The sequence below is a fragment of the Rhea pennata genome, chromosome 1 (assembly GCF_028389875.1).
Source record: "Rhea pennata isolate bPtePen1 chromosome 1, bPtePen1.pri, whole genome shotgun sequence".
NCBI classification, from domain to species: Eukaryota; Metazoa; Chordata; class Aves; order Rheiformes; family Rheidae; genus Rhea; species Rhea pennata.
In genome coordinates, this window is record NC_084663.1 from 8,634,614 (window position 1) to 8,662,500 (window position 27,887).

At 40.0% G+C, this 27,887-nt stretch overlaps 1 protein-coding gene across 2 annotated transcripts in view; it reads right to left on the reverse strand.

Moving 5' to 3' along the window:
• Positions 1 to 23,751, reverse strand: part of GRM3 (glutamate metabotropic receptor 3) — a 47,668-nt gene extending 23,917 nt beyond the window's left edge. The window contains exons 1-2 of one of the 2 annotated variants that reach the window (XM_062597418.1): positions 23,254 to 23,751; positions 10,900 to 11,755 (exon numbers count right to left, since the gene is read on the reverse strand). In XM_062597418.1, the coding sequence (XP_062453402.1) occupies positions 10,900 to 11,755; positions 23,254 to 23,751 (1,354 nt within the window). The remainder of the gene's footprint in view (positions 1 to 10,899; positions 11,756 to 23,253) is intronic. The other variant, XM_062597505.1, reaches the window with a different exon arrangement.
• Between the last annotated feature and the right edge of the window lie 4,136 nt (positions 23,752 to 27,887).

Below are 27,887 nucleotides of genomic sequence, written 5' to 3' on the forward strand. Positions count from 1 at the left end.
AAAATGTTGATTTATTTGCCTGTTTAATGGTGGAAGCAGAGACACATTGATAGGCTTAGACTGATAAACTGTTTTAAAGATCTAAAAAGGACACTAACAGCACAGCATCGAAGCCTCACCTAATTTAAAAAATGTTATTTTATGAAGAACCTCCAAGATGATTTTTTTATTCTTTAGTTACTGAGCTATCAACTAGACCTTATTTATTCAAACTGAAGTGCAAATTTAATAGAGGAAGTTCAGCAGACTTTCTCAGTACATTTCCCACTAGCAGATTCATGCAGTTTCCTTTGCACTGTTTGATGGAGGAGGAATTCTCCTCCTTGCCCTGGCCCTGCATATCCATCTTGGCTGCTGAGCTGGTGTCAAGATCTTGGAGCAGTGATCAGCTGCTCCAGCTATCTGAGCCATAGAAGAAAAATTCTACTTTCTGGGACACTACAGGTGAAATTCACTGGTGCTATAGCTTTCATTCTCAAGAGCTTGAGGGACGTATGATGTACAGTTATTTGTGTCAAAGGAACTTAGCAACATGGACTTGTAAAGGAGTACATGAATGCAGCCTTCTGCTGTTACAGACAACTATGTGACTACTGCTCAGATAGCGAAAGTCCAGCAAACCTGCCCCATACATTTCTACATGTGCTTAAAGTACAAGCACAGAAAGATGCTTGAGGCCCTAAAGGTTGGAAAACACATATAAACAGGCAGTTACTGATCACTAAGGAATTCAGCCTTGGCAGCTGGGCGGGATTGTTTTTAGGGCATAACAAAGAGAAAAAAGAACATATATACAGCACATGCAAAATATCCCATGGATGGAGAAAGACAAAGGAGATAGCAAGATGGCATAAAAGCCAGTCATAGCTTCTAGAAGGACAGGATCAAAGAAAAACACAGAGAAGAGTTTAAGGACTATCCCCTGGTGAAGGATGCTGCAACTCATCAGTGCTGTTGTCTAAACACCAGGAGGTTCTCCCTCCCCTTTGGTAGAGAGCTATTTTTTGATTTTCTGATCACCACATTTTGCTCATGCAAACAATCTTATGCCAAGTAATATCTTTTACTGTATAACTAGATTAAATATATTAGAACTTTAAAGAACAGTAAGTGAGTATTTGCTTGTAAAGTGAACGTCTCTCAGCCTTTAAAGTATTTTTGAATTTCTTCTGTAGGAAAAGTGCTAGATACATATGTGCCATTAGCCCAGAGGCGATGAGAGGATGATTCATATATTGGCAGGTGGAAAGATGGGCTTGTAGCAAGAAAAACAAAACTGTAGGAGATGGAAAGTAGATGCAAGACTGAGGAGGCTGGGGCCTTCAGTGTGTGAGGTACCATAATCTACGCTTACCATTTATCAGGTGTTTGTAACCACAGTTCACATCACTGCCTTTGGCTCTGTGCCATTCTTCCCATGTAATGAGGAGTCGGTGAGTTTTGGTCTGTAGACCCTTAATGATGTTTGTATGCATTATGTGCCTGAAATTTAAGGATTTTTGTTTGCAGATTTGTTTACCTAAAAACATCATTCTGGCTTAACACTGAGTCCCTTAACATTCCAGATTCCAGTAGTGAGCAGGTGAATTGCTGTTGACTTCTCTAAGTTATTATTGCTCTTTCAAGGTTTAGATTACCCTTGACTTTGCTCCATGACTGGAGCAAGAGGTGAGAAAGCAAATCAAGGTATTACTCCTATGCTTAAGTCATGCTACAGCTAGCATTTTGAGGACATTTTTGATACAATATTCTCTGTTTCTAATTTCCATGTGTGTAAGTGTGTGTGCCTTTCCCCCTTGCCTTGAAGAATTTTAGTATTCTTTGTATTCGCTGGTTATATCCTCACATAAAATACGGTTTCATGGCAGGAAGAAGAAAACACAAGGAAATGACTCACCCAGATAACAGCAATGAAATATCTTTTTACATTATTTTCTGTATCTGCTAACAAAATAGCCATAAATATTGCAGTGATGCCAAAGTAGACATTCTCTGAAATGTTTTTAAAGGTGTTCAGAAATGTGGATCTGACAGAGGAGGAAATGAAAGATAACCACCCTTCAAGACATTTCTCTGCCAGGCCCATCCAGTTTGTAGTTAATGGGAACTGTGTGGAAGGTCAGTTTGTGAAGAGTGCTCACACATAAGTGTAGTTTCTACTCCCTAAGTGTGCAGAGCTGCTTGCTTTTCAAATTAGATTTCAAAAGGCAAGTGTAATCTATTATTATGAGCTATCTCTGAGTGATTTCTTTGATAAAAAAGCTCACAAATATTTGCAGGAATAAGAAAGGTAAATTTCTCATTAGATCTTTAAATCCTTTCAATCACTTCTCTGAAGCGTCTGCTCAGAGGATTTCTTTCATCCATGACATCATTTACATAAAAGGAAAGACAGTGAATGTCTGTGACTGATGTGTGTTTAGTGCAGAGGTTTACACAAGAAATGTTCTGGGACTGGGTTAAGTTCCTTTCTCACTTTGAAAGATTCAATCTTGTAGACAGGGAGACACTATTGTATCATTGAGCTGATCCTTTATATACTGGGAGCCAGAAATACTCGAGGGTAAGCTTGAAGGGAATAATTTGGGCTTTGCACAAAGCTGAAAGAGATTCATGTGTTCCCCATTCATCCCAAAGGTTATCTGAACTGTAGTTCAACAAGTACAGCACAGCTGGTGGCTTTGCGTGGAAATGTGGTATGTGGAAGTGATGTAGGATCCAGACCAAGATCTGTGCCAACTGGCACAGACCTTTGCATCTGGAGACCACGCTGGTAGACTACATGAGAGAGTGCAATGTGAAGTTGCTAGCTAAGGTCCAAAAAGCGGCACAACTGTTTTAATGTAGCACTAGGCTGGGCTTGATAGCTGCAGATTAGTGTCAAACTAATGCAGCTGTTCTGGTTTGGCACAAGAGATAGTTTAGCCAGTGATAGCCTGGGAATATCTTTGCACTGCACTCTACTGTGGGAGGCAAACACGACTTCCAGGAAAGAAGTGAAAGTTAAGACATTGCATATGTTATCATGTAACTGTAAAGATACTTTTCTGCAGAATTATGTTCATAATTCTGCCTCTCTAGGATAACTATTAACCACCAACAAAAATAATGGTTTGTTAAATTGTTCATGGAGCATTTAGTTATCCTTGAAATTAGACATCTGCATTTGTGACTTCCTCCATTGCCTATTGAAAAGACCATTTTTCTGGGACATGCCTAAAGTTCTTGAAATTCAGGTATTTTTTGCACCTCGATGATACTTTAAAAGAAAAATTCCTTTGGATAGGGTGTCCTTGTCCTAGTCCCTGTACAGTCTTCTCCTCATGTCATTGTCCTCATCTTTATTAATATTGTCACGGTCATGCTCTGAGGTTAAACTGTGCCCCTTTCATCCCCTAAACGGCACCTCATCGTACTAATGAGACTGAGACTACCTCTCAGAGCACTACCTCCTTCCATAGCAGGTAACTGAACAGAATCTGGTCCTTTTGTTGTTTTTTCAGATCCAAATTAGGTATTAAAGTGCAAGGAATAGGAATCCTTCACCCAATTCTTTTCTTGCATGATATCATGTCCTTTCAGGTTACAAGAAAAAACAGCAGACCTGGCATCATTTTAGCTATGTGTGGATGTCACATGCATGTAAATCTGTATGAAGAATAATAATCTATTTCCATGATATGTCTTGAGTTCTCATCTTGCTGTGGAAGCAGGAGGATCAGAAAAGTGAGGGTGCACAGTCAGAGGGTGAAAGGCTGTATGAGTTTTCCTAATCCCCTGAGCACTTTGCCTGTGCAGAGCCTTGGTATTTTGAATTCAAGTGACATTTGCCAGGGAAACAAAAGATGAAATAATAACTGTTATAAAACAACCAGCAGGCAAACAGAAAGTCTGTGATTTAGAGAAATTAAGTTACTGAGCCTTCTGTCTCTCAAATATGCGATCTGAAAGAAAATCATTGCTCAGGTTTTCAGTCACGTATTGCTCCATAAACACAGAGCGTCTAAACTTATCCTCATTTACCACCCACATGGGCACTGTGTAATCCAGAGCTTTACATAATGCCCAAAGGTTACTTTATTAATATGACCAAGGCAAACTAAGTTTGTAAGTGCCTGTAAGTTACAAGGCAGGGGCTATCTAAATTTGTGTTCTGTTCAGTTTTTTTGTTATCTCAGCTGAAGTGGTGGGTTGTATAAATATTCAAGTGGAGAAAACTGAGAGTGAGTGCTATTTGCTATTTCAGGGACTTCAAAGCTCATTCACCTAAACATGCTGCTATGATGATGTTGGGGTCATTGCTCGAGCGTGGTTTCTGCAGACTTTCCAGGAATGGCACCTAGCTGGGTGCAGGCCAAAAGCAACATACTTCCTCCCGCTTCCTGAGAACGATGAAGAGGAGTTGTTGCTGGTCTGTGACTCGCTAATGCTGCATTTACCATCTTTATATATATATAGGGGTCAGCAGCCGTGCCAGACAAGCGAGTACTGGCAGCACACGGGGGTCAGCACACCTCGGTCTCCACCACTCCAGCCTGTTAAGATAAGGTAAGAAAACTTCCGCTCCTGATCACCCAGGCCAATTAATGTTAATTAATATACCAGATGAAAGCACGAAAAGCTGCTTTTTATGATGGTCTCGGGCTAAATAACAGACACCATTTACAGATATGTGACTGCCTTACCATCATGGCAAGAGAAATTTTAGTGAAAGACTTATTTGGAAGTTGTGGTCTAGAGATGAAGAGGTCTGCTTGTGGCTTCCAGGCCATCAGTTATTTTGCTTGGACGCTGCAGTGCATGAGACAAAATGCATCCAGAATGCAGAGAGTGTGTCTGCAGACATATAATAATTAACATGATTAGTATCAGATCATTTACCATATTGATACCTCAAATTTAAAGGGTCAGATGAACAAGTTCTATAGTAAAATGTTTAAATTTTATCTATTAAAAAAAAAGAATCTATAAAGCCCTGGGCAACCTGGTCCAGTCTTATAGCTGACACTGCTTTGAGCAGGAGGTTGGACTAGAGACCTCCTGAGGTTCCTTCCAACCTGAATTACCCCATGAATTTATGATTCTGTGTACTGTAATGCTATATTATGCATATATACATATATATGTGGAAATATATGTGTATATAAACAAACACAAATATAAATACATCATACAAATACAAATAAAACACACACACATACACATATCAAAAGCTTCAGCAAGGGCTAAGCAGAGATATCTGCCCAGGTACCTCTTTGAGGGTCATATTTGCCCAAAGAAGAGGAACTGTAGATCCACAGCAGCAGCTACAGGTGGAAAGAGGCAGTTGGAGGAAAGAGAAAGCAGATGAAGTCATCAGGAAAACCATGTTATCAAAATCTCACTACAGCTCTGCGTGTGTGTACTAACATAACTATAACATAGAGAGAAATATGGGAAAATATGTTGCATGTTTAACTGGTCCTCTGCTCTGAAAAGCAAATCTCAGCTGTACTTTCAGAGTCTTTCTCTTAGCTGCTTTCAGAGGTTTAAAAACATTTTGGTCCCAGGAAAAGGGCAATATTTTTTCTTTTAAATGCTGGACATCTTTTTCACGTATATTTTTAACGAATATCTTGGGCAATTCACTCTATACTTGCCTTGATTTTATTAGTCACAAACCTGCCATGAATCATACCTTTGAAACTTTTGTGATTAACAAGGTATTGGCTGCCTTCTGTCCATGAAGTTTTACCTTCAGCCGAAAGCATGCCTGAGCGTGTTTTACAAAAACGGATCACAAGGAAGTCCAGAAACACCCTGAGAACTCAAGTGCCAGAGGCTCAGGGGGTCTGACCTGGCATTTGGGAAATCACTGGGTGAGATGACAGAGTGGTAGGGCTGTCTGCTACAGAGCCTGGACAAGAGCTCCAGCATTTGTCTGCACTCCTACAGATGGATACTCCTTGTTGTAAATTTGTATCTCGCCTTTCATGTTCTACATCTGTAATTCTCCTTGTAATACAAGTTGCATCATTTTCTGGGCCTATGTTCCATGCAAACCTGGTAGGACAAGGAGGATTTTGCCTGATATGAGCAAGGACTGATGATAAAAGCTTTTCTGTGGAGTAGAAGACATGGATTTTTGAATAAAATATAAAGAGAGATATGATGGTCACACTTGTAGCTATGGTACAAAGAGGAAGAAAGAGGTAGGACAGCACACTGAATGCTATAAATGTATGTGTTGCCTAAAATTTATAATGATTTATTTTCCAGGGTTGCTACTTTCACTGGAAGGGTGATGAAAATTGAATGATGGTTCATTGCTGTCCTTTCTCACTGCAGACTGACTTTGAGCCCAATGCCCTGGAGAAGTGGCTACGCCAGGCGATGAATGGTAGTAGCAGGAGCCATACAGGACCTTTGCTAATGGACAGGCACCTCCTTCACTCTGCCTATGCCAGCACTCGCAGTGTTGAGATGTGTCTAATGCTGTGGGACTTGCAATAACTGAGTGAAGGAAACGTTGTTCTTCTGTTTCATCCTGGCTGCTTTAAGGAATTAAAATGTGGCTAAATCTAGTCAAATTCCTTGGATAGAAAAGGGCTCCAGTTAGCAGAGCTGGTCCAGCAAACAGCCCTCCCAAGTGAGGGAAGCCCCTGGCTTTGAGGAGCACTGCCTCATGCTGGGGCTGGCTCTGGATTCACAGTCGCATAGCCCCTACCACTGCTGTCCTCTGCCAAGTAGAGCCTGGGCACCAGTGAAAAGTAGGTTTTTCCGGGGCTCTCACCCATGGAGCCCTTTACTTTTGTTCAGCCCTTCTCTCTTGTGCTACAAGCTAAAGACCTCTTGAATCAGCAGCTCCTTGTCAACAGAAGAGCTTTGCAAGTCAGAATGTGAAGTTCTGCACTTGTGCTCTTAGGAGGGAGAATAGCACATGGGAAGACCAAGAAGATGAGCCAGCCTCTGTCTCTGCAAAAGTCCAAACAAGAGCTGAGATGGAGTGAGTGTGTTTGTAAACTGGTCTTTGCATTCTCACATCCGGCTGCCGCAAGCGTGAACCAGCAAAGATGACTCCTCTCTCCCTCACTGAAAGATGTCATATTTTTCATAAAAATCTTATGGATTTGGGAAAAAAATATGTTCTCAAAGTATCCTACGTACAGTAAAGAATGAACTCTCACCCTGCCCTCTTGCCACATTGCAGTTCTGTGTGGTTATTTCAATTTAATGAAGCAGGAGGAGTAAGTAGGAACCCAGAGACGTTCATGAAATACCTGCCACAAAGCATGTCAGTAGCATGTCATGAGAGTATAGAAATCCTGGCCAGTCCTCTATTCTATCCATGTTATCACCTGTCCCTGACTAATTTCCTGCAGATTGCTGTATTGCTGTACCTGGGAGTCTAACATCAAGCTTTTAGCTGAATGACAGTGAGAATCTCAGTGCTCTAAGCTCTGTCTGTAGCCAATGGAAAGAGATACAGGGGCAAACTGTGTTTCAGGTGGGCTGAATCACCCTCTGAAAATACTGACCCCTCCTTTAATGATAATTGGACACTAAGTAATTAAAGTGCCTAGGGTAGATGTCTGAAATTGTGCAGTCACACACCAGTAAAATAATTGCACGCTGTCATTTACACAGTCGTCTGGTTTGTTTGCAATGCACCCTCACACGTTCCTGGAGAACGGGAGAATCCATTCAGGCCACTTGTTAGATACACAAAGTCACAGAGCGATACCTGCTCTAGGCTTATGCACGCGGGGCTCATCTGTCTGTACGGCTGGCTTTCACCACAGATGGCATTTCTTAAACAGTTGTTTATGAATGTGTAAACATGGTTACCATCTTGTCCTGTTTCATTCCTGACTGCTTTTGGTGGGCATGGGGCCTTAAAGATACTAAAGAAGTGAGAGATTTGCAGTTCGACTTGGTTTCAGTGTGCCTGGTGGGCTGGTAATCCACATGGCAATCCTCTCTGCACTGGGATATGTTTTCAGATGTGGAGCTGGAAATATGAGAGCATCACTGATCAAACAGACCTTGTAGCTGGGTCCTGAAATTGTGTTAACAACACACTCTTCAATGAGAAAAGAGCTAAAATAGCTTCTTCATCCCATGATTGGGATGAAGAAGCCTATAGATTAAAATTTCATACCAGGACCAGGAGGAAGTCATGGGAGATTTGCTGACTCTCTAACTACATAAGACTCACCTGTCTGATTTTAAAAATCATGGACATAAAAACCATAGGTACACACTATAATGGGAGAACTGATATCAAAGAAATGAGATGAGCAAATCATGTTGTAAGCAAAATTTACCACTAGTAATAATACCCGTGGAACAAGGCTACCACTGGGAAAAGAACAAGCCAGTGTTTTTATAATATTTTAAATTGGAATTGATAATTAACTGAAAACAAAGTTTTCAAGTTTGAAAAAACTCAGGTATGAGATTCAAAGATTTCAGTGTTGATTTTAAAATAAACATCATATTTTTATGAAAGAGAATTCATTTCAAGCAGGAAAAAATTCAAAGACTCTCACTTTACAAGCTTGGAAACAGAAGTTTCTTCTTTGGATTCAAGTTGATTTAAGTCAAAATTAGAATGAATTTTTCTAGTCATATCTAAATGACTTTTTCCTGATATTACAGTCAAAGGAAATGGAGGATATTTTGACTTTATGGCTAAATGCTCAGGATAAAAATACTTGGGAGCTTAAAAAAACTGCATGATGAAAAAAGTTTTACAATTTTGTACTGGAACCAATATTGTGGAGTGACAGGCCAAAGCTCTACTTTATTAATAGTTAATACATTTATCTCATAAAAATACCCATCACAGAAAGTTTCAAAATAATTGAAGAATAAGCTACTGAACCACTTACTCGTTTGGGTATGCTGTTACTGTCCTGAAGTGTCAAAATTGCTGAGAGATGTTGTACAGCACTGTTGCGATTTGCTTGTGACAAATCTGCCAGGACACAGGTCCTGTAAAGTGCCCCTAAACACCTCGATTTCAACAATTTCAAGGCTTCCAAGTATCTTTAGGGATAAATGTAAACAAACAAGAAGATATTTTCTACATACTAAATGTTGTTGAAGGGGAAAAGAAATGGTTATTATTCCTTATTTTCCATAAGAGCTAAAGCCTGAAATGTTGATTCATTTTGTCTTGTGCTGTTACCTCTGACATGAGAAATTAATAAATAAATAAAATGTGATCATCCATGTCACATACTATAAATGCATTTGTGTATGTTATGGTACATGAGTATTCTTACCGATACAGCACTGTTTAGGAGCCCAAACTGCGTTAAGTGTATTATGTTGCTTGGGCTGTGTTGTTTCAGTTGCACGGCATGCAACAGATAAGGGTTTTGAAGCACCTCAACTTCCAGCTCCTCCCACTGAGAATATTCTTTCTCTTTATGACTACATCTATATTACCAGGGCATGTCCAAGCTTCTGTGATCCTCCCCAGATCACAACCCGAGGGATGGGGTAAGATGCAGGAAGTGACTGTGTCTCCATTCATTTCTCCTTGATTTTCATGAAAAGAAAGTGAGGTATGCAGGCAGGCCATCAGGAAGCCCTGAGGTGCTCTAACCAAGTCAGCTAGAAGGCTGCTGGGAGACTGTGGTCCTAGGGATCATGGTAGCTTGCTGTGGAAGGCCTGTCTGGGGGTACCCAAGAAAGTCTGTCCCCAAGATGAGAGTGAGAGCATCACTAGGGACCTGCTCCACCCCACCTGGAGATGGGTCCGAATCGAAAGCTGAGAAGACTCCCAAACTAAGGAGAAGTTTAAGCTTCAATATAACATTTTCAGATGGTTTCCAGCATTATTAATGTTGTATTGTCACTGAGAGTCTCTTTGAGACTGAGTATTTTGTATTGTAGATGTATTGTCCTTTGGTTCCTCTCAGAGCCAGTTCTCATATGAAGAGCAGATTATTGTTCTCTCCTGAACAGCTTGGTCGGTTGAGAGTACTAGTTTAATAATTCAGAGAACTGCAAGCTCAATTTAAGTGCTTCAGAAGAAAAGCATGTAACAACAAGAAACTATGATTGTCTACATCTTACTTGTTTTCCCCTCAGACCTATTTAGCCTTCAGATCTATTTAGCCTTGCAACGATGTAACATTGATAACAGACTAAGCTCAGCAGTGCGTGATGGCAAAAACAAGCAAAGACTTAGGCTGTGCAGCCAGTCACCCTGAGGTTTCCTCATATCATTACCAGTTCATTCACTTCCTCCTCTTACCTGTGCATGTTTTATCTAGCTTTTTATATTCTGTCGTCAAGCTTAAAGATCAAGGAAATCTTTATGCACTTAAATATATTTATATAGTTTATACTGATTCAGTCCTATGGCAGCAATCACTGCTTTACTATGCAGAAACATTAGCCATTGATCATGATCCAACTATTATGTAAATTCTCATAGCAAAATGAGGAAGAAAAAGCCAACTCTTGGCATAAGCACAGTAGGCAGTTGCCTAGTGTAGCAGGTGGTGAGATGACCATTGGCCTCTAGACATGCCTAGAGAAAGCCAAACTGGTTCTGAATGAAGTGGTGGCTGGTGTGTGGAAGTCCCTGTTTGGAAAAACGAAGGGTAACATTTCCAACACCAGCAGCTGCCACCTCTATCTCTTCCTTCTACCGGAAGCAGCAGGATCATAACCTGATTTTTTAAGATTCTTTCCAGGCTCCCTGTCCCAGCTCTTCTTTCTTTTCCTGTCCTGCAGCAGAACTGGCCTTTCCTGGGCCCTGCCCTGTCTTGAACTCTGATGTTATTGAGCTCTGATATCAGATGCTGCTGGGAATTCAGCTGGCTATTACTGTGAGCACTGAACATATTAATAATTACAGCAACATTCTAAATGTACCAAAAGAGAGGTGTAAGTTATTACCTGTAAAGTTTACTTTCAGAAGGTAGTCTTTGTACAGCTTCTTGCCATCCAGATGCTTCATGGCATCACAGAGTTTAGTGGTGTTTGGACACAGAGTCCGCTGCATTTTATGCAAGGCATGGGCCATTGCATACACAGCATTCACAACAAACATAATCTTGGATTCTTGCTCATAGTTGGAACTGTTGATAGTGAAGTGCTTGTCACAAGTCTTTCTATGTGGCTTTCGGTTCTGGAGATTACATTGGAATTTTTGCTCCCAGAAGTCCTTGAACCAAGGATTGCGTCTATTATTGTAAGGGCTGAGGCTTTGGAAATACCTGTCAAATTCCTTAACAGGATGGGAAGCAAGTTCCAAGGTTATTGCCCCAGAGGCTATATGCTCATTGCCTTTGACAATGCTCTCTTGAGCTCCCCATCCGTCACTGGCAATCCAAGTAAAGGAAACATTGAAACGGTTGGCAGCTGCAATAAGCTCCCGAGAGTCATCACTTCGCATGAAGAGCACCACCACTCTGGCATTGGGTTTCTGGAGCAGCTCTCTGATCACACCGTCATAGGACTTTCTGATGTTGGACCGCCCCACTTTCTCGGAGGTGGCGATGCAGATGTTCCGGAGGCGGGCTTCCTGCTCAAAGGCTTCGATCCCAGTCTCCCCATAGTCTCCTTCCGAAGCAACTGTTGATACATAAGTCCAGTTGAAGAACCGTAGGATTTCAGCCATGGCTTTTGCTTGGTAGAAATCAGGGGGCACTGTCCTTGCAAAATAGTCATAGCGGGATTTGTCACTCAGCTTGGCACTGGTAGAGGCATAACTTATCTGGGGGATCTGGAAGAGTCTGAGTAAATTTGCTACCTAGAAGGAAGAGAGAAAACAAACTTTTAAAAGGATGGTATTTATAAAACTGAATAGAAAACTCTAAGGAAAAGCACAAATAATGGTTTTTAATACTGAGTGTTTTGACAGTCATGGGTTAAAGGTATTGCTAGATGATATTGATAATGCACTCTGGTGACAGCAGTGAACCGTGAATGGGTAGAGTAGCTGTTCTACTGCCCACTTAATTTTCAAAGCCCTTTTGGAACTGTAATGGACCTTTTATTTTAATGGAGCTGCATCTGTTTAAACCAGCAGAGACTTTGACCCAGGTGGCTAACATCCTTCACTCTCAGCTTGTGTTCCTTACTAAGGTTTGGGGATTTGTATGCCTTTCCTGTTCGTAATGAGATTTATCTTCTCCAAGACGCAATGCATTTGATAAACAAATTCACTAAAAGACATATACAAATATCTCTGTTATACAAATATTTCAACTATACAAGTACAGGTTTCCTCTTTCACAGAAAATTCTGATCCCACTTATTCAAGTGCTTAGTCCCCATCTTTCCTACTTTTTACTCTTTTTTTTTCTGAGCTGTTCTGATTGCAGTCCCCTTGAGGTGGCAAATGTGTTGCATATGCACTGCAGTGTCGTGTTGACCTACAACATTTCATAAACAATAAACAATTTAAATAATCTCTAATTGCCATTCTGGTGTGATTTATCTTGTCTAAAGTCCTGATTTTTTCATATGTTGCCATATTCCTTGCTTAAATATGCTCAGATTTATTGTGTTAAGCTCATATTGTTGGCTATAAGGCAGTGTTGCTTTTGATTATATCCGGAAAAAAATGAAGAAAAATGGATTTTTTCTCTCTCTCTTCTTTTTTTTATGACAAAGGGAAGATTTTGGAGATCTTCTCTTAGTGTGTGGAAGTCGTCTCCAGTATATCAAATTTAAAGCCAGTCTTGGAATATAGCCCAACAAAACAATTTCAAAAATAATAGTGTGCTTGAGATTCCAAGAGAAACTTGTTAAAACTTGCATAATCAATTAGTTTTTCACATTTTCCCCAAATTTTTCTCTGACCACAGACTACATTTATGAGAATTCAAAAGCAAGGATTTTTGTTGAAAAAATGTGCTGCAACAGTGCAAATTAAAAATGCTCAGGCATCAGTGGCAAAGTAGACAGTCTGGTATAAATAGCCAAAAGCATTGATGGCTTTTTGGCAACGGTATCTCTTGGAATTTTATAGAGTTAGGTTCTGTCTTTTATTTAATGCAGGCAAAGGACCAGTCAGTCTCTTTCTGTGGCTCAGTCTCCCACTCATTAATTGAGGACATCAGCTGCAGGCACCAACACTTTCCTCACCAACACATTGCACAGATACTAGGAATTCCCTGAGTTAATGATTTCATCAAAGTGGAGCAACCTCTTGTACAGCTAGTCTGTGCCAGGGTCCATTTTCTCACTGCAGTTTGGCAGTGCCAGTTGCAGCACCCTGGGACACCTGAAACACGGGGCTGGCAGATGTGACACGGGACCTAAGGGATACTGAGCCAGCAGTGAAGACCAGTAGGATACCTCAGCTTCACAGATCTCTAGATGCCTGTTTGCAGGGAATGGAGTCATGCTCTATTGACTTAGACTGGGAGTGTTCAAACCAGAATAAAGCTTTGTCCATACTGACTGGAATGAGTATCATGCCCTATGGTCTTGCCTAAGGTATGAGAGCTCATTGGGAAGTATCACTGGGCATCATGACCGGGGAGGGGTGGGAAGTAACGGGTAGGTTTTCGGGGTTCGGTAAATGGTCTAAGCATTGTTAAGCCTTTGGTGACTCTCTGACTTTTGTCCACATACCTTTATATTCACGTGGCTTCAACTCATGTCCTCACTCAAAAAGAGCACTTTGATTTTGTCATAAGAATGTCATCAGTGTAGCTATTTCAGAGCATTTCTTGCAGAAGTGTGTGGGTTGGAATTGCTATTCCTGTTTCAGCTTATTCTAACAGGAATTATTTTATTTGAGCTAGATCATAATAAGGGTACACAAACATATTATTCTGTAGGCTTTTTTCCCCCAAATAGGCTAAAAAAAAAAGTCAATTTTCTAGCTAAGGCAGTGTTATTCAGTGTGTAGTGAAAAATTCAACTTGCAGAAAGGTGGTCCTAAGAAATATGGCAGCTTTACTTTTTTTTTTTTTTCATTTAGTCTATGCAGAAAAAGCATCCTTAGGCAGGAAGATAGAGCTACTCCCTCACTAGTAAAGCTAGCCCTGTGCCTCGGAGGTCAGTATAATTCTGGGGCCAATGCAAACAACATGTGCAGTTCTGCTTCCTGTGCTGTGGGGAGAAGAAAGGCTTCCTGTTGCAATGTTGTTTTCTTTAATGCTCTTCACTGCAATGATGTCCAGATGGTAGTTTTTTCATAGAAAAAAAAAAATAAGTCCGATTAATCATAGAGAATAGTGACCCAATCATCCCTGAGAGCTGTGACTGATGGTGGAACTCGGTAAAGTTGTGTCTGTGATTAATTCAGTACAGAAAATTCTTCTCAAAATCCTGAAGCTGAGGATTTTTTTAGAATATTATAGTGTCTTGATTTTAAGGACTAGTTCTTCAAAAGAATTCTGATTTAGGCACTTAACTGATGCTGCCAGTTTCAGAATGGTCCCATTTTTCCCAGTTAATTCCATACTGATCAGAGCATTTGATTTGAAAATCTGGTCTTGATAAAACTGTTGATAACCAGCAACAACAAAAAGTAATAGGTAACAAGTGTGGAGAGATATGTAAGGCTATGTCTATACTGCAGTGTCTCAGTGTAGTATGGGATGGTTTAATGTAGACTAGAGGCACCTGGGCTGAGTTTGAACCATGTGAGAGATATCTGCACGGTAGCTCCATGCTGCCTGGGGATGTGTGCTACAGAGCTACAGAATTTCAGTGTAGATCTAGCTTTTGTTATGTGAAATAAATAATCTATTCTGGCAAAGCTCCAGGCAGTAATTTAATCAATGGTGCATGCAATTAGAGCCTGAAATCCATCTGTTGGCACTTAAGCAGCAATAGTAGCCTGTTTTTTTTTGCTGTTGTAGCCAATGGTTTTTGCAAATGCTTTGCACCTTTGAAAATAGGGCCGAATGTTGTGTTCGATTGCTATAATCCTCCAACAATGGCTTTACAGGGTTTACTGTGAAGAAAGCATGCCAATACAGTGTGATGCGATACAGTCAGGAAGGAGTGCAAGGGGGAATCGTTCAGGAAACCTTTGTCTGCACTCACACTGCTGGTTTCATCGGTGTGGACATCGTCCTGCGCTAAAGAGTCCACTTCCTAACCAAACCTCATCAAGCTCTTAGGACGGCAGGTGGTTTGTAAGGACTTTCCTAGCAAAAAGTTGGCAGGGAGAGGCTGCACCAGGAAATTGTGCAAATGGAGCAGCCAGGGTAGTGTCAGAGGAGAATGCCATCCGTGACACAGCTTTTGAGCCACATCTGTAATAGTCTAGCAATGCCATTTTTTTAAGTCTTAATTTCCAGTACTCCATTCCATCATTGCTAGTTCTTTATACATCAGGGACAGCACACATACTTGTGGGAAATAGCCAATCTAGTTTAAAACATTAAAAATGGCTTAATAATAAGTGCCTTCAAGGAACCGTGAATTAGGTACAGATATTAGGCATGTGAATCATGATTCTCAGTGTATTTCTGGCCATTCAGTAATCCTGATGATAGATGGGGTTAGATTCTGCCTCAGAAACCCTGCTCTGTCTTTTGATTTGTTGAAAGACATTTGTTGAATCCCATCAAATATTTTGACAATCCTGTGTGGGACTTCTTTGCTGGGAATAGGATTTATTCCAATATTTTTGGTTAAATTTTTTCTTCTTCTTAATTTCCCATGGGCTGTTACACAGCTTATTTAAATGTGTCTAGGGTTGGAGAAGACATGAAACACTGGAAAAAGAAAAACCTCAGAAGTGTTAGAAGAGATAAGGTCTCTGCAACACAATGCGTGTGTTGCACATTCCTTGGACAGAGGAGGCTCCGTGTAAGATCATAGCACTCTGCACTTCTAAAGCTTTTTCATGGGAGAATCTCATGGCGCTTAACACAGCTTAATGAATCAAATTTCACACAGCTCCTTTGAGACAGGCAAGTACTGGTATGGCTGTTTTGAACAGACAGTAAATTAGGCTGCTGAGCAGAATGGGATCGAAGTAATGGTAGTTTGCCTCTATTGAGACATCAGAGGAATCCCTGGTTCACTGCGTTGCAATATGTCCTAAAGGACTGAAGGCAGAGGTTCAGTTGCTGCCTTGCTGAAGGTAAGTTACATTTTTCAGATTCCCTCAGTAACAGTGGCAAAAGCATGTGCCAAGGATTTCCTAATGCTGTCACCCATGAGCTGAGCTCTTTATCCTCGCCCTCTCTTTTGGGGCAGCTGGAGGTCAAACTCCAGCTAAAAACATTTGCACCGACTATGTATATATATCTAGCTTTTTGCTAATTTGGCTTTTTCATTTTTTTCTTAAATCCAAAAATATTTTACAAAAATGGGTGTTGAAAGTGTAATTTTAGAAAGATGGAGGAGAAATATTGGCTCTGAATGGACCGAGTTGTGGATATATGATTAGCAGTGGGCAAAACCCTAACGAAAAATCAGGTACCTTTCTCTAGTCAGCTACCTACATCGGTCTGTAACACCCACGGTCTTTTACCTTCCCAGCCCAAGAGTCTCTATGAGGCTGCACCTTTACAGGATTATGGTGTGATATAGCTGTTGTTCCCAAGGTAAACACTGTTTTTCTTCTTGAAGCTTTTACTGTTGATTCCACATAAAAGAGGCCCTCATTATTTGTGGTTTAGCCAGAAGAAGAATGTCAGAAGAAGAACAAGCTGCCAGATTGCTTTGCTGACACTAAACGTGAATGATACTGAAGAGATGGGCTTCACTTTAGCCTTCTCTGTCCTCTTAGACTCAGTAGGCTAGAAGGGGTGGTTCTCACTTGAGGATGGTATGGCATATCGCCATCAAAACTTTGCATTCCTTGCTAAAATCTGTCATAGCCTTATCTCCTTTTTATGATAGGTGTGAATAGTACACATGGTAGGAACAAGCTCGGCACCACAAAACGCTGTAACAAGCAGTATACTGTACCCCTGGTGGGGGATCTCCACAGTTAAAAAGCATTGGAGTTGCAGCTTGATGCTCAGACTTTCAGTGCAAGATGGAGGAAGGAAGAGGTGATGAGCATCTTCCGTATAACAGTCCAGGGACTCATCCTGCACGGCCTTGAATCCACACTCCTGTAGTTCAACTTTCCAATTCTAATTGACACTAGGCACCTATACCACTTGGGAGTGTCTGGGAGGAGAAGTTCTCAGTGGCGTGCATGCGGGTGCTAAACTCAGATGCAATACTTCATTCCAAATTTGACTTTTTTTCAGTGGAAAACTAGGAACATGAAATACTTCTAACAATCTGGATCTTCCTGTCTCAGTTCTGCACTCAGAAGTGAAGGTGTTATTGCTGTCTGGGATAAACACTATGGAACACAGTCCCTACATGACAGGTTATTTTACCACCTGTGACAGAAAAGACCAGTAGGCATTCAACTGGACTTCAAGTTCTATCCCCAGAAATGCATCAGCAGTGATGATATTCTGAACCTTTTAACAATTTTAATCAAAGAACTAAGCCAGAAGATGTGAAGTTATGTAGCAATCCCAGACTAGCTTGTACTCATCTCTAATGTTTTGACTCTTTGCAGGGCTAAAGCGGTGGCTGTCACCGGCTTTCTGTCTCTTTAGGATTGAGAGAGCTGTTTACCAGTATTTGTGAGTGCAGTTCTCTAACAACACTCCTTCCAGAAGGGAAATAACTCAGGAAAAAATGATACATTAGCAAACAAATAAAAATATCTTTTTTTTAGAGGTGGGAGGGAAACACAGCAGTGTTTTCAGCCTTCTACTTCTGCTGAAAATTTTGGCAATGAAGCTGGGAAAATGTAGCTAAATGTTCATAGTGGACTCAATAGCAGTCACATCTAGAGAAGCAGTGTTGAACAGTGAAATAATTTCATCTAATAAATGAGTGTCATAAATTGCGAATACTGTCAGAATAACATCTGGGATTTCTGTGGAGGACCCAGGATCTTCTTTTTATATGTATGTTTTGCGTAATCAAAAGTAAACCAAGAAGGATATACAAAGAAATATTGTACTGTAAGAGAAGTATTGATTTTTTTTTTCTGCAGGGATAAGCACAGTAAGTGCTCGTATATGTACTCTGTACCCATACAGCATTAACTATTGAGGGTAAATAAGCTAAGCCAGCACATTGATAAGAAAGCTGTACAAAAGACCTTGCTCTGCACAGGAGGAGTGTGACACTTCTCTGAGAATCGGTAAATCTGATTATAATGACTCATGTCACACTTGCACATGATGACATATGCCTTGAGAAAGGGGACTAAAACTGCGGTTGATGGTTCTGTGAGGATAAGACTCTGCTACTGGAGTTAAAAGACCCATCATTGTTAAACGTGGTTATTTAAGACGCATTAACTGCTGCCTAAATCTTAGTCCGAAGGGGCAGAATGAGTATGGGTTATACCAAGATGTCCCTAACTAGTTCTTATGCTGGGCAACTTTCTCTTGTAATTACATTCTTTCTCATTTATAATGCAGTAGGGCTCCTTCATTCTTGCCTGTAACCTCGTGGGTTACTTACCCAGCCCTATGTAACCACATCATTTCCCTTTGGCAATAGGAGCAAATGCTCATGTAGGAAAAACAAACAAACAAAACACTGCAAAGCAATCAGGAAACTGCTTGGGATTTTCAGAGAAGTCAACCAGATGGAGGTACCTACATTTCTTTGAAATCTCTAGGAAGCAAACATCTCATGCTGCTAGGGCAGTTTGAAAATCTCAATGTAATGGATGTTTAGTTTTTGAAAGCAGAATAGAAATGAGAGGAACAAACAAGGACCTGGCTGGAGGGACAGAAGAAAGAAATAGAGAACAGAGATGAAAGAAGGTGAGTTTGAAGGAGACGCCAGGGAGTTCAATATGTGTATGTGTAGCTTAAATGCTAGTGGCAGGTGGCTCATCTTGCAAAAAAGATCTTCTAATAAGGAGTTGGTTTAGTTTCACAGGCACGAAATCACCTGAGGCTGTTGTTGCACAGTTGAATGCAAAAGCTCCTCTACAAGCCTGGCACAAAGGGCATATGTGCTCTGTGGTCACCTGGGGACCCTGCAGCCCTCAATACCGTATCATCCTTATGTGTCTCCTGCCCATAATCCTGCTGGGTGTGTGCACTGTGGGAGAGAACCCCACACTCTATAAGACTTTTCTGCATACAGTTCTTTGAAGAATTTTGCACTATTTTGATTGGTTTTGGAAGTCACAGGCTATTGTTAATGCCTCTTGTTGGAATATGGTTTATTTTCGGAGGAAGAAAATGTTGGTGATTAGCTTTCAGGCTCCGTGAACTCTTGGCAGATTTGTGTGTCTGAAGAGAACTGACAGCTAGGAAAAGATTTTTGGTAAATGAGCACATTTTCTGAACTTCATACCAGATGGTCATTCACATAGGAGAGAGAACTTATCTATCTACTGTTCTGATAACAGTAATGTACCTTTACACCTTTAAGCATTTTCCCATGGTTGTTGCTACAGTTTGTTTCAGACCCAGCAAGGAATTCAACAGAAGAGAAATGGGCAGTGATTTCTAATCTGGCATTTTCTTCTGGATGAAGTTCAGTCCAAATTGGGAATCGTGACTGTGCTCTGTGGGTCTGCAGCACAGATGAAACTTTGCGTAGGGTTCAAACACTGCACCACCATCAATATAATGGATTTAGATATGCAAAGCCCAGTCGACCTCAAAGAATGTCTAAATCTTTTTTCTAAGAAAGAGAGTCTGACTGCATGAATAGGTTCAGTTTTCAGAAATGGACAGGATTATGGGTGAAAAAAATCAGCACTTGGACAGCCACATCCCTACTTACAAATTCATATTCCTGACAGAGCTGAATTGAGTATTTTATACATAGCATTTGGATTAACTATGCAGGTGCTCTTATGTGCAAATGAGCGATCCTCTTTTTCTTATCCTTTTACAATGTCTATGAAGGTCCCCAAGGAAAATATGTTTGAAATTTCTGTTGCAAACTAGGTGACACTGAATAATATGGCTCAATAAAAGAAATAGAATCATAAAATAAAGTTCTCTGAACTCTGGAAAATTCATCTTCAAATCACAGATTCAGCTCAGATCAGAATTTTATAGCATGTAAAACACTTTTTAACACTTTTCCATTGACTGAGAAGCATGGTTTAGATTTTGAGGGATCAAGAGCTGTGCAGATTGGACCCACTGCTAATTTAAACACAGCATCTAAAAACCAATTATCCAGATCTTCATTAACGATAATAGCCTAGTCTGACCAGAAAATAATTAAGCATTCTACATTCTCTTGTTGTTTTTACTCTCTGTAAAAATTGCCTATTGCACATACTGACTCAGTGGGGAAGGTGTTCGTTGCTGATTTACCAGCAAATTCTTTTTTCCTTGGTGGAAGGATAATGAAAGAAGCAGAAATCTGACAGCAGGAGCATCATGAAATGATTTGGAAGACAGCTGTCCAGACGGAAATCTGCAGAGGGAGGGTGAAGGGAGGGGAAGAGGAGATATTGAAATACAACAGCAAATTCACAAGAGAGGAAAAAAAAAAAAAAAAAAAACAGAAATAATTTCTTGTCTGAAGAGCCCAGCATGGTTTATTTTAAGACTGAGAAACTGTGCTGTGGACTTTATGATGTTTACAGCTCTCAGGCAGAAGATAAGTACTTGTGAGTGCTACATCTAAATGTACCCAGCACCCTCAGTACTGTTTGAAAACATGGAGAACAGGGAGTGCTCAACCTCACACACACACTTTTTAAGGTGCTTTTATGTTCAGTGCCAGTGCAATTCCAATTGTTACAGGAGCATCTGTGTACAGGCAATTATCTCTGAATTTTAATTGTCTTTTTCTTTTTTTTCCTCCTGCACCAAAATTTGTGGCTTTAGTGCTTTGAAGTCCTTATCTTTTCATGTGTGATTCTGTAATTCCTATCATTCTCAGTAGGGATTTTCTCTTAAATCATAGATTATGTCTGGCTATCTTAACAAGATGAATAGAAAGATGGAATAACTTTATTAAACCTCTTCTAGATTGCTTGGAAGCTAGAAGAAAGCTAGAAAAGACAGCCTGGATAAGGGCTAACCCAATCTGTATCAAGGGAAAAGCATCAGGTGAATAGTTCTTTTTTAGCTGGAAATATACTTCATGACACATGCAGTAATTTATGAGCCTATTTCTCTACTGTTTTGAGGAACTATATAAGACAGAACTGATGTATGAGCAACTATTGTCAACCACGAGGTAGTTATATTGAGTAATAATAGACATTACTGTTGTTTCAATACCCCTAATAAGCTGTGAAAGTCAGCTGATACACAAATATGTATACAGCTACATTGGCACTTGTCAGTCTCCTGAATCAAAATAAAAACCTTCTAGCCAAGACTTCCAGTTTCCAACTGACAGCTGCTACAACCCCAAGCTTTTGCAATGTGAGACATTGATATGTATTATGACTGTACTGCATTCAGTCTCCCGCTTCAGATGCGGATTAAATCTTTCCTCAATGGGCACTAGAGACTGTGATCAAAAGAGTAGATTGACACATGTGTAAGGCCCCAGGACACTTTAGGAGCATGGTGTGGACGACTACCTCAGGGATTCTGTGAAGGAAGGGATAGCTCTTCAGTACTAATTTACTATTACAGCCATTCCTTTTCGGTTATTTGCGGATTGAGAAACAGAGTGACCACAAAGGACCAAATATCAAACAAAGCTGCTACCACCTGTCCACTGTTGGATAGTGCAAGCATATACTGTTTCTTCGTTAAAAAAAAAGTCTCGACCTTAAGTTTCCTGCAGTTCTAGGAGTTGCAAGGTTTCCCTATAGAAATTTCTATTTTTTTCTAGTCTCGAACACATAAAATTCTTAATGTCCACAAAATTCTGTCACAAGCGATACTGCCGTTTAACAACACAGTGTGAATAAACACCTTCATTTCTTTGATTTAAGCTTATCATTTGCTGCTTCTATTTGATGTGCCCATTGTTAGCCTGGAAGGAACAATGAATAATGATTTTCCTAATCCTCCCTTCATGTTACTCAAGATTTTATAGTTATCATTTCTCTGCTTAGAGGTCTCTTTTCCAGCCTTGAAACTTACTTGATCTTTGTGCTCTGAGAAATCAGAGCTACACAACCAGTAAAGAGTATGTCTTGGTGTACCCTGCATGTGCTAGCGGGCCCACTGAAGGTCAAACATTGTAGGTCAAAACCATTTGGCCATATTGGGCAGCAGCTAGCTACTTTAGAATATGCACTAGCATAGAAATATCTAGGTTGGAGAGGAGAAATTCAGAATTTCTGTAGAAAAAAGAAGGCATATATGTTCTTTGTGTTCATTTAATGAAAAAAAAGCCAAGGAATCAAAGTTTTATTGTAAATTTGTGAACATAGGAAACTAAGAATAAAAGAATCAACGTTTATGCTTAGCCCCACAAAACTGAAAACGAGCATGTTAAAGAAGCATATTTTGAAGGATATATTGAACATTTAACCCATCTGCAACCTGACACTATCACTGGCCATTAAACACTCTCCACCAGCTTACTGAGGTTGTTCCTTTAGAGCAATATTGTAAAACCAAAAGCTGCAACTAGAATGTGTCATAGGGAGGAAGCAAGAGATACTGGAAGCAAGGAAAGATAGCAAATTTGGAATCCATTCAGAAACTGTACTTCCTGCATGTAATACTGGAGGTCTTGCTCTCAGAAGTCAGCAGAATAATTTTCACTGGATTCAGTAGGCTTTAAGTAGCAGCTAAATGTTTCAAATCGAGTTTGGGTCAAGTGTACTTTAAGTTTTCGGTTAGCATGCCACTTTTACTTTATTTCAGTCTTGAAGTAGGATGAAGATATCTTCTTTTATTTTAAAACTTTGTTGTTTTCATGACAAAGAACATGTAAACATGGCATGACAGGCATTAATTTATTCAGAAATATAGGTGGTATAAATTATATGATTCATGTGAAAGCAGAGGTCTGAATTTAGCTTTGTAAAAGCCTCATGAAATTTTCAGATGTCCAATGAAACCCAAAACTCAAAATAAATACCAAGGTTTTTGGGAACTTCAAATAATCCAAGGGTTCACCATGACCAGAGGAACTGGCCAGTTGGCACAGAGCTAAAATACAGTAGGTATTTTTAAGAATTAATCAAAATAATATAAAATCAGTAGATAGTTGTATGCTACATTAACCCCTGGGGTAAACTGATTGAACAGAGACTTACTTTTTGTCCATCCTGTATAACCAACATTTCTCTCAACAGGAATTACAGATGAATGATTCTCATCTAATGGAGTAACTATTGAAATGACTTACCTGTATGGAGACGCTGCTATAGGAACCACCAATGACGCCTGCAATGAGTAAGGGTAAATTTTCTTGAATGGCATAAGAGCCATCAGGGCACATATACTCTGTTTCATCCACTTTAGTCAAAGATGCCCTGACAAACTCCAGAGATTGTTCTAAAGCATATGTATCTCTGGAACACGTGTCCAAAATGTGAACTCCAAGTTTAATTCCTGGCAGTAAGTAGTTATCTCTGTTAATTTCATCGATGGCAAACAACATAGCCTCCAAGCGCTGGATGCCTCGGTCTTCATTGATTCTCCCACATTCTTCTATCCCGGTGCCTTTTTCATTGATTGGGAATAAACCACCTAGGACCAGGTCTCCTTCTATCTTAATCTCCTTTCTAACAAAGTTGTGGTCACTTAGGGAGAGGAAGACCCCTTTGGAAAACAAAGCTAGGGCAAGGACTTGGAGTCTGGTGAACATCTTCATTGGTCCTGTTTTAGCAGCTCTAAGAAACATTGGTGGTGGGAGCAAATGTGCTCTTCAGTGCTTCTGATCCATTGCCAGATTTAAAGTGTTGTCCCACAAGCCAGTGAAGAGCAAGCCAACAAGACTATCCACTCGATCTCTAAAGAACAGATGAAAAGAATTAAAAAAGCAAAATGAAATGTGAACTGTTAGAGCATTTTTATCAATAAAACATTTTAGAGCAGTGCTAAAGGATTGTTGAACAGCATAGATCATAAGAAATACATTTGTCTGGCTTTCTCATAGAGTTCCTTGTTTTACACGCTCCGTAACCAATTACTAGCTAAGCATCCACAATGCTCAAAGACCACAGAAATCAGGAGACAAAGGAGAAACATTGTGTTACCAGGTGGGAACAGAAGGCTATGTCTATGTCAGAAAAGTAACCAGGCCATGTTATGGTTCATTCCATCTAATTGTTAACCTGATTGTAAAACCCTGGCATGATTTTGACCCAGGCCAACTAGACAGTGCCTCAGCATAGCTCATGGACAAGCAAGGGTCAGAGACCATTCCCAATAAACAGTTTGGACGTGGCCATGGTGTTTTGTCCATTTTTTTTTACTGGTTGTCCTTGGTGGCAGAGAATGGTGTGTGGTCCATTTCAGTTATTAGCATTGCAGTAGAGCAAAACACTTTCACTTTACTAAGAGACCCAACCAACTTTGGTTATAATGTGGTTAGGCTGGAAATTGAACCTGGATCTCCGTCTTTCATCTTAATGACAAAACTATCCCTCCTTCAGGCACAAAAGTTTCTCCTGCAAGCAAATTAAGTCAAGAAAAAGATGAAAGTGAAAAAGAAGAGACGTGACAAGGGGGAATCTTGTACTTGATCCTTGCTTAGGGCATGAAAATGCCTGTGGTTGGACTTGCTCCTGTTAATGTTACTCATGGTTCAGTGCTTGGATCAAAGGGAGAACAGAACAGTGACATATCTATTTGGGATACAATTTTACTCCTGTTAAAGTCAAAGCATTTTGGTAATGACTTTAAAAGGAGAAATATCAAACTTCAGAGTTAAGATCATATTGTGAGCAATTTTGTGACTAAATTCATACACGCAAAGTCTACTAATACAATATAGAGGCATGATTTGCCTGTAAACTCCCTGTCAATGTCTCTTCAAATATAACAAAGTGGCTGCCTTGACCTCCAGCTTCTCAGATAAATCAAGTAGAGTAATATTTAAATAGATCACTTGAATAATTTATTTCTGTACTTACCTTTTACTTAACACAGCATATATTATGACTGTACTGCAGGGTTATTTATAATTTAGAAATACTTAACACTAAGATATTGAAAGAAACAACAATTAAAATTTAACACTGAATGATGGATGAACATGCTTATTCCAAGGCAGTTGTTTATCCTGGTGCAATTTCAATGTTGCTATACCAAACTGTGGGAAAGAATAGTATTTTATTCATATTTACTCCAGCATTGTTCTCTCATAAATTAGTAATGTGTCAGATTAGCAATGCTAAAGGTCTTTCTCTGCAATTGTAGTAATACATGTGTGTAATCTGAACTGCTGCCTGTCTTGGTAGATTTTTCCATTCAAAAATAGGTGATATGTCAATAGAAAACAAACTTCGTTATACCTCACTAATCTATAAACAATCCAATTTGTTGATCACATGTAGTTTATCAGCTAGTTCAAATAGCTGGGTAATATTAGGAGGACCAGTGAAATAACTGTATTCAACAATAATTTTGTGTCAAAATAATTTCGTGTTCCAAATATTATTCAAGCATATAAAGAGTGGATAAAATAATGAAAATATTCTGTTGCAAATAATTATCAGACCAAAGGATGGCATTTATGACTTTTTTGTAGATAATAATTCAATTAGACCTACTTCCATTGGTCTCATCATTAATCCACTGTCTGGATAAAAACAGGTCTTGAGATTTTTTTATGAAGTATATGTTCTGTTTACTTCTGTAGCTTCTGCCATCACCATATCTCCATAAATATATTTTCCATTATAACATTGGTGTAATGTTTATTTTCCTTGTTTTACACTTGGGGAAAAAGAGGCACAGAAAGATGAAATGAGGTTCTTCAAAGAGTTTAGGTCTTGATTTGTATTCTCTTGGTGCTTACAGTTGACACCAGGCTTTGAGAAGGGCTCAGCTTCCCCTTAGGCATTAAAGACCACACTTTCAACAGTGCCCTGTATCCAATGGTTCTTGTTGAAACACTGGTTCTGAAAATCTTATTAAACAGGCTGATCTCTTTTCCAAGTTAGTTCCTGGATGATTTACCTAAGGTCATTAGCACAGACATGAATCAAACTTTGATCTTTTCATGGGCTTCTCCAAAACCTTATAGATAAGCTAGCCTAATTTCCCATTGCTCCTTATGCCTTTTGTGTAGATTATTTTATAAGATGATATTAAAAATAGCCTTTTTTCAAGTGCTTCAACACTACTAAGAGCAACTAACTTTACCCCAGAGAAGGCTAGTCACATGGAAGACTGTATCCTAAATGCTACAGAAGAAATGCCTAGAGCTATGATGGATTTATCATGAATCGTAAGAAAGCCATTCTGCTCATCCACCTGCCTCCTTCATAGGTGCTGCAGATGGTGTCACCATGCACCTTGCATCTCATATCTGTCTGAGGAATCTGTGTGTCTGTGATATCTCTGTAGTAAATGCTAGAAAGGAACTATGAATGCTTTCTACATTGCTCATAAAAATAGGATGTGTAAAGGGAATGAAAATGCCGTAGAGAGAATTGATTTTCTCTTCAAAGAATGATCTTGAAAAGGATTTCTACCTTTCATCACTTAAGCTTGTTGCAGTGGCTTTGCAAAGGGAAACAAGAGAGAATCAGTTACAGAACAGTAGATCATTAGTTCGAGCAGATGTCAAGGAGCCATCAGAGGAGGTGAAATCTGGCAATAGGCACCATTGTTGCTCTCTTTTACTTCCTTGCTGCTACACATTGAGGATTGCTGGTCTAAAGGTGTCTGAGGCTGTTCGGGAGCTCTGTGAAGGGATGAGGTGGTGACAACCCTGTCCATGCAGGAGAACAGAAACCACCCAGCCTCACAGTTCTTGCTGTGGGCTATGAGTTGCCCACAGGTGTGGGGTGACTGTCTTAGCCTCCTTGCTTTGATATCCCTACGAACCTCCGAGCTCTTCATAGAAATAAGCCCTGCTAGTCATCCAGGGACTTTCATCCTCATTTCTTTAATCTGAAAGTGTTTCTAAAATCAAAATAAAATACTAGGTTTCAAAAATGTAGAGAGATGCTAGATACATGGGCTTGTGGTTTTCAGGAAAACATGGTCATCCTATCTTGTTCAGCTTTGTTTATGAATGAGAGTTACCAAGAATGCAGTTTCAGTCACCAAATATTCTTCTCTCTGCAGGCTTGGTAGCTTTGCTCCCAGGTTGGTGTGTTGCTACCCTTGTAGGTGCTGCTTGTGGGCAGTGTCCTGCCAATGAAAACGTGTGTTAGGCACGGGTGGGTCAGTGGAGGCATATGAAGACTAGTTCATCAGAGAAAGCCCCCTCCTCCCCCCGCCTTAGCACTGTTAAGGAATGGTCCTTCCAGGAGCAACTGTTTGTCAGCTGGCTGTGTGACTTGTAAAAGGAGCTCTAAGAGGCAGATTCAGGTGTCTGGGAGAGCAGCATCACTATGGAGACGCCTGAACAGACAGCTTCAAGGTTTGAAGGGGGAATATTTAAAAGCAGTTAGCAAAGATGGGATAGGATCTCAGTTTCTCTCCTGTTTTCTCTGGTATGTACCTCCCACATGCTTTCTCCGTGGCTTACATAACTCCATATTATATATGAACACGTTGTACCTATTTCAAGCTAATACAGCCTATATCCTTCAATATGCTGAAGGCAGCACTCCAGAGTCGAGCTTTGCCATTTCCTGATGGAAATGATTTTACCATACCGACCAAGTCAATTTGGCTTTGCAGTATTCTCTCCTAAAAGTAAATTTCTGGGCTAGCATGTCCATGTTTCAAAAAGAAATGCCTGTTAATCAAATTGCAATTCTTTTGTTATTCCTCTTTACCGTAGCTTTTTTTATTTAATAGCTCCTTTAGCTCCCATTGAAAGTATATATACTTCGCTCCTATAGACTTTGGATCCCT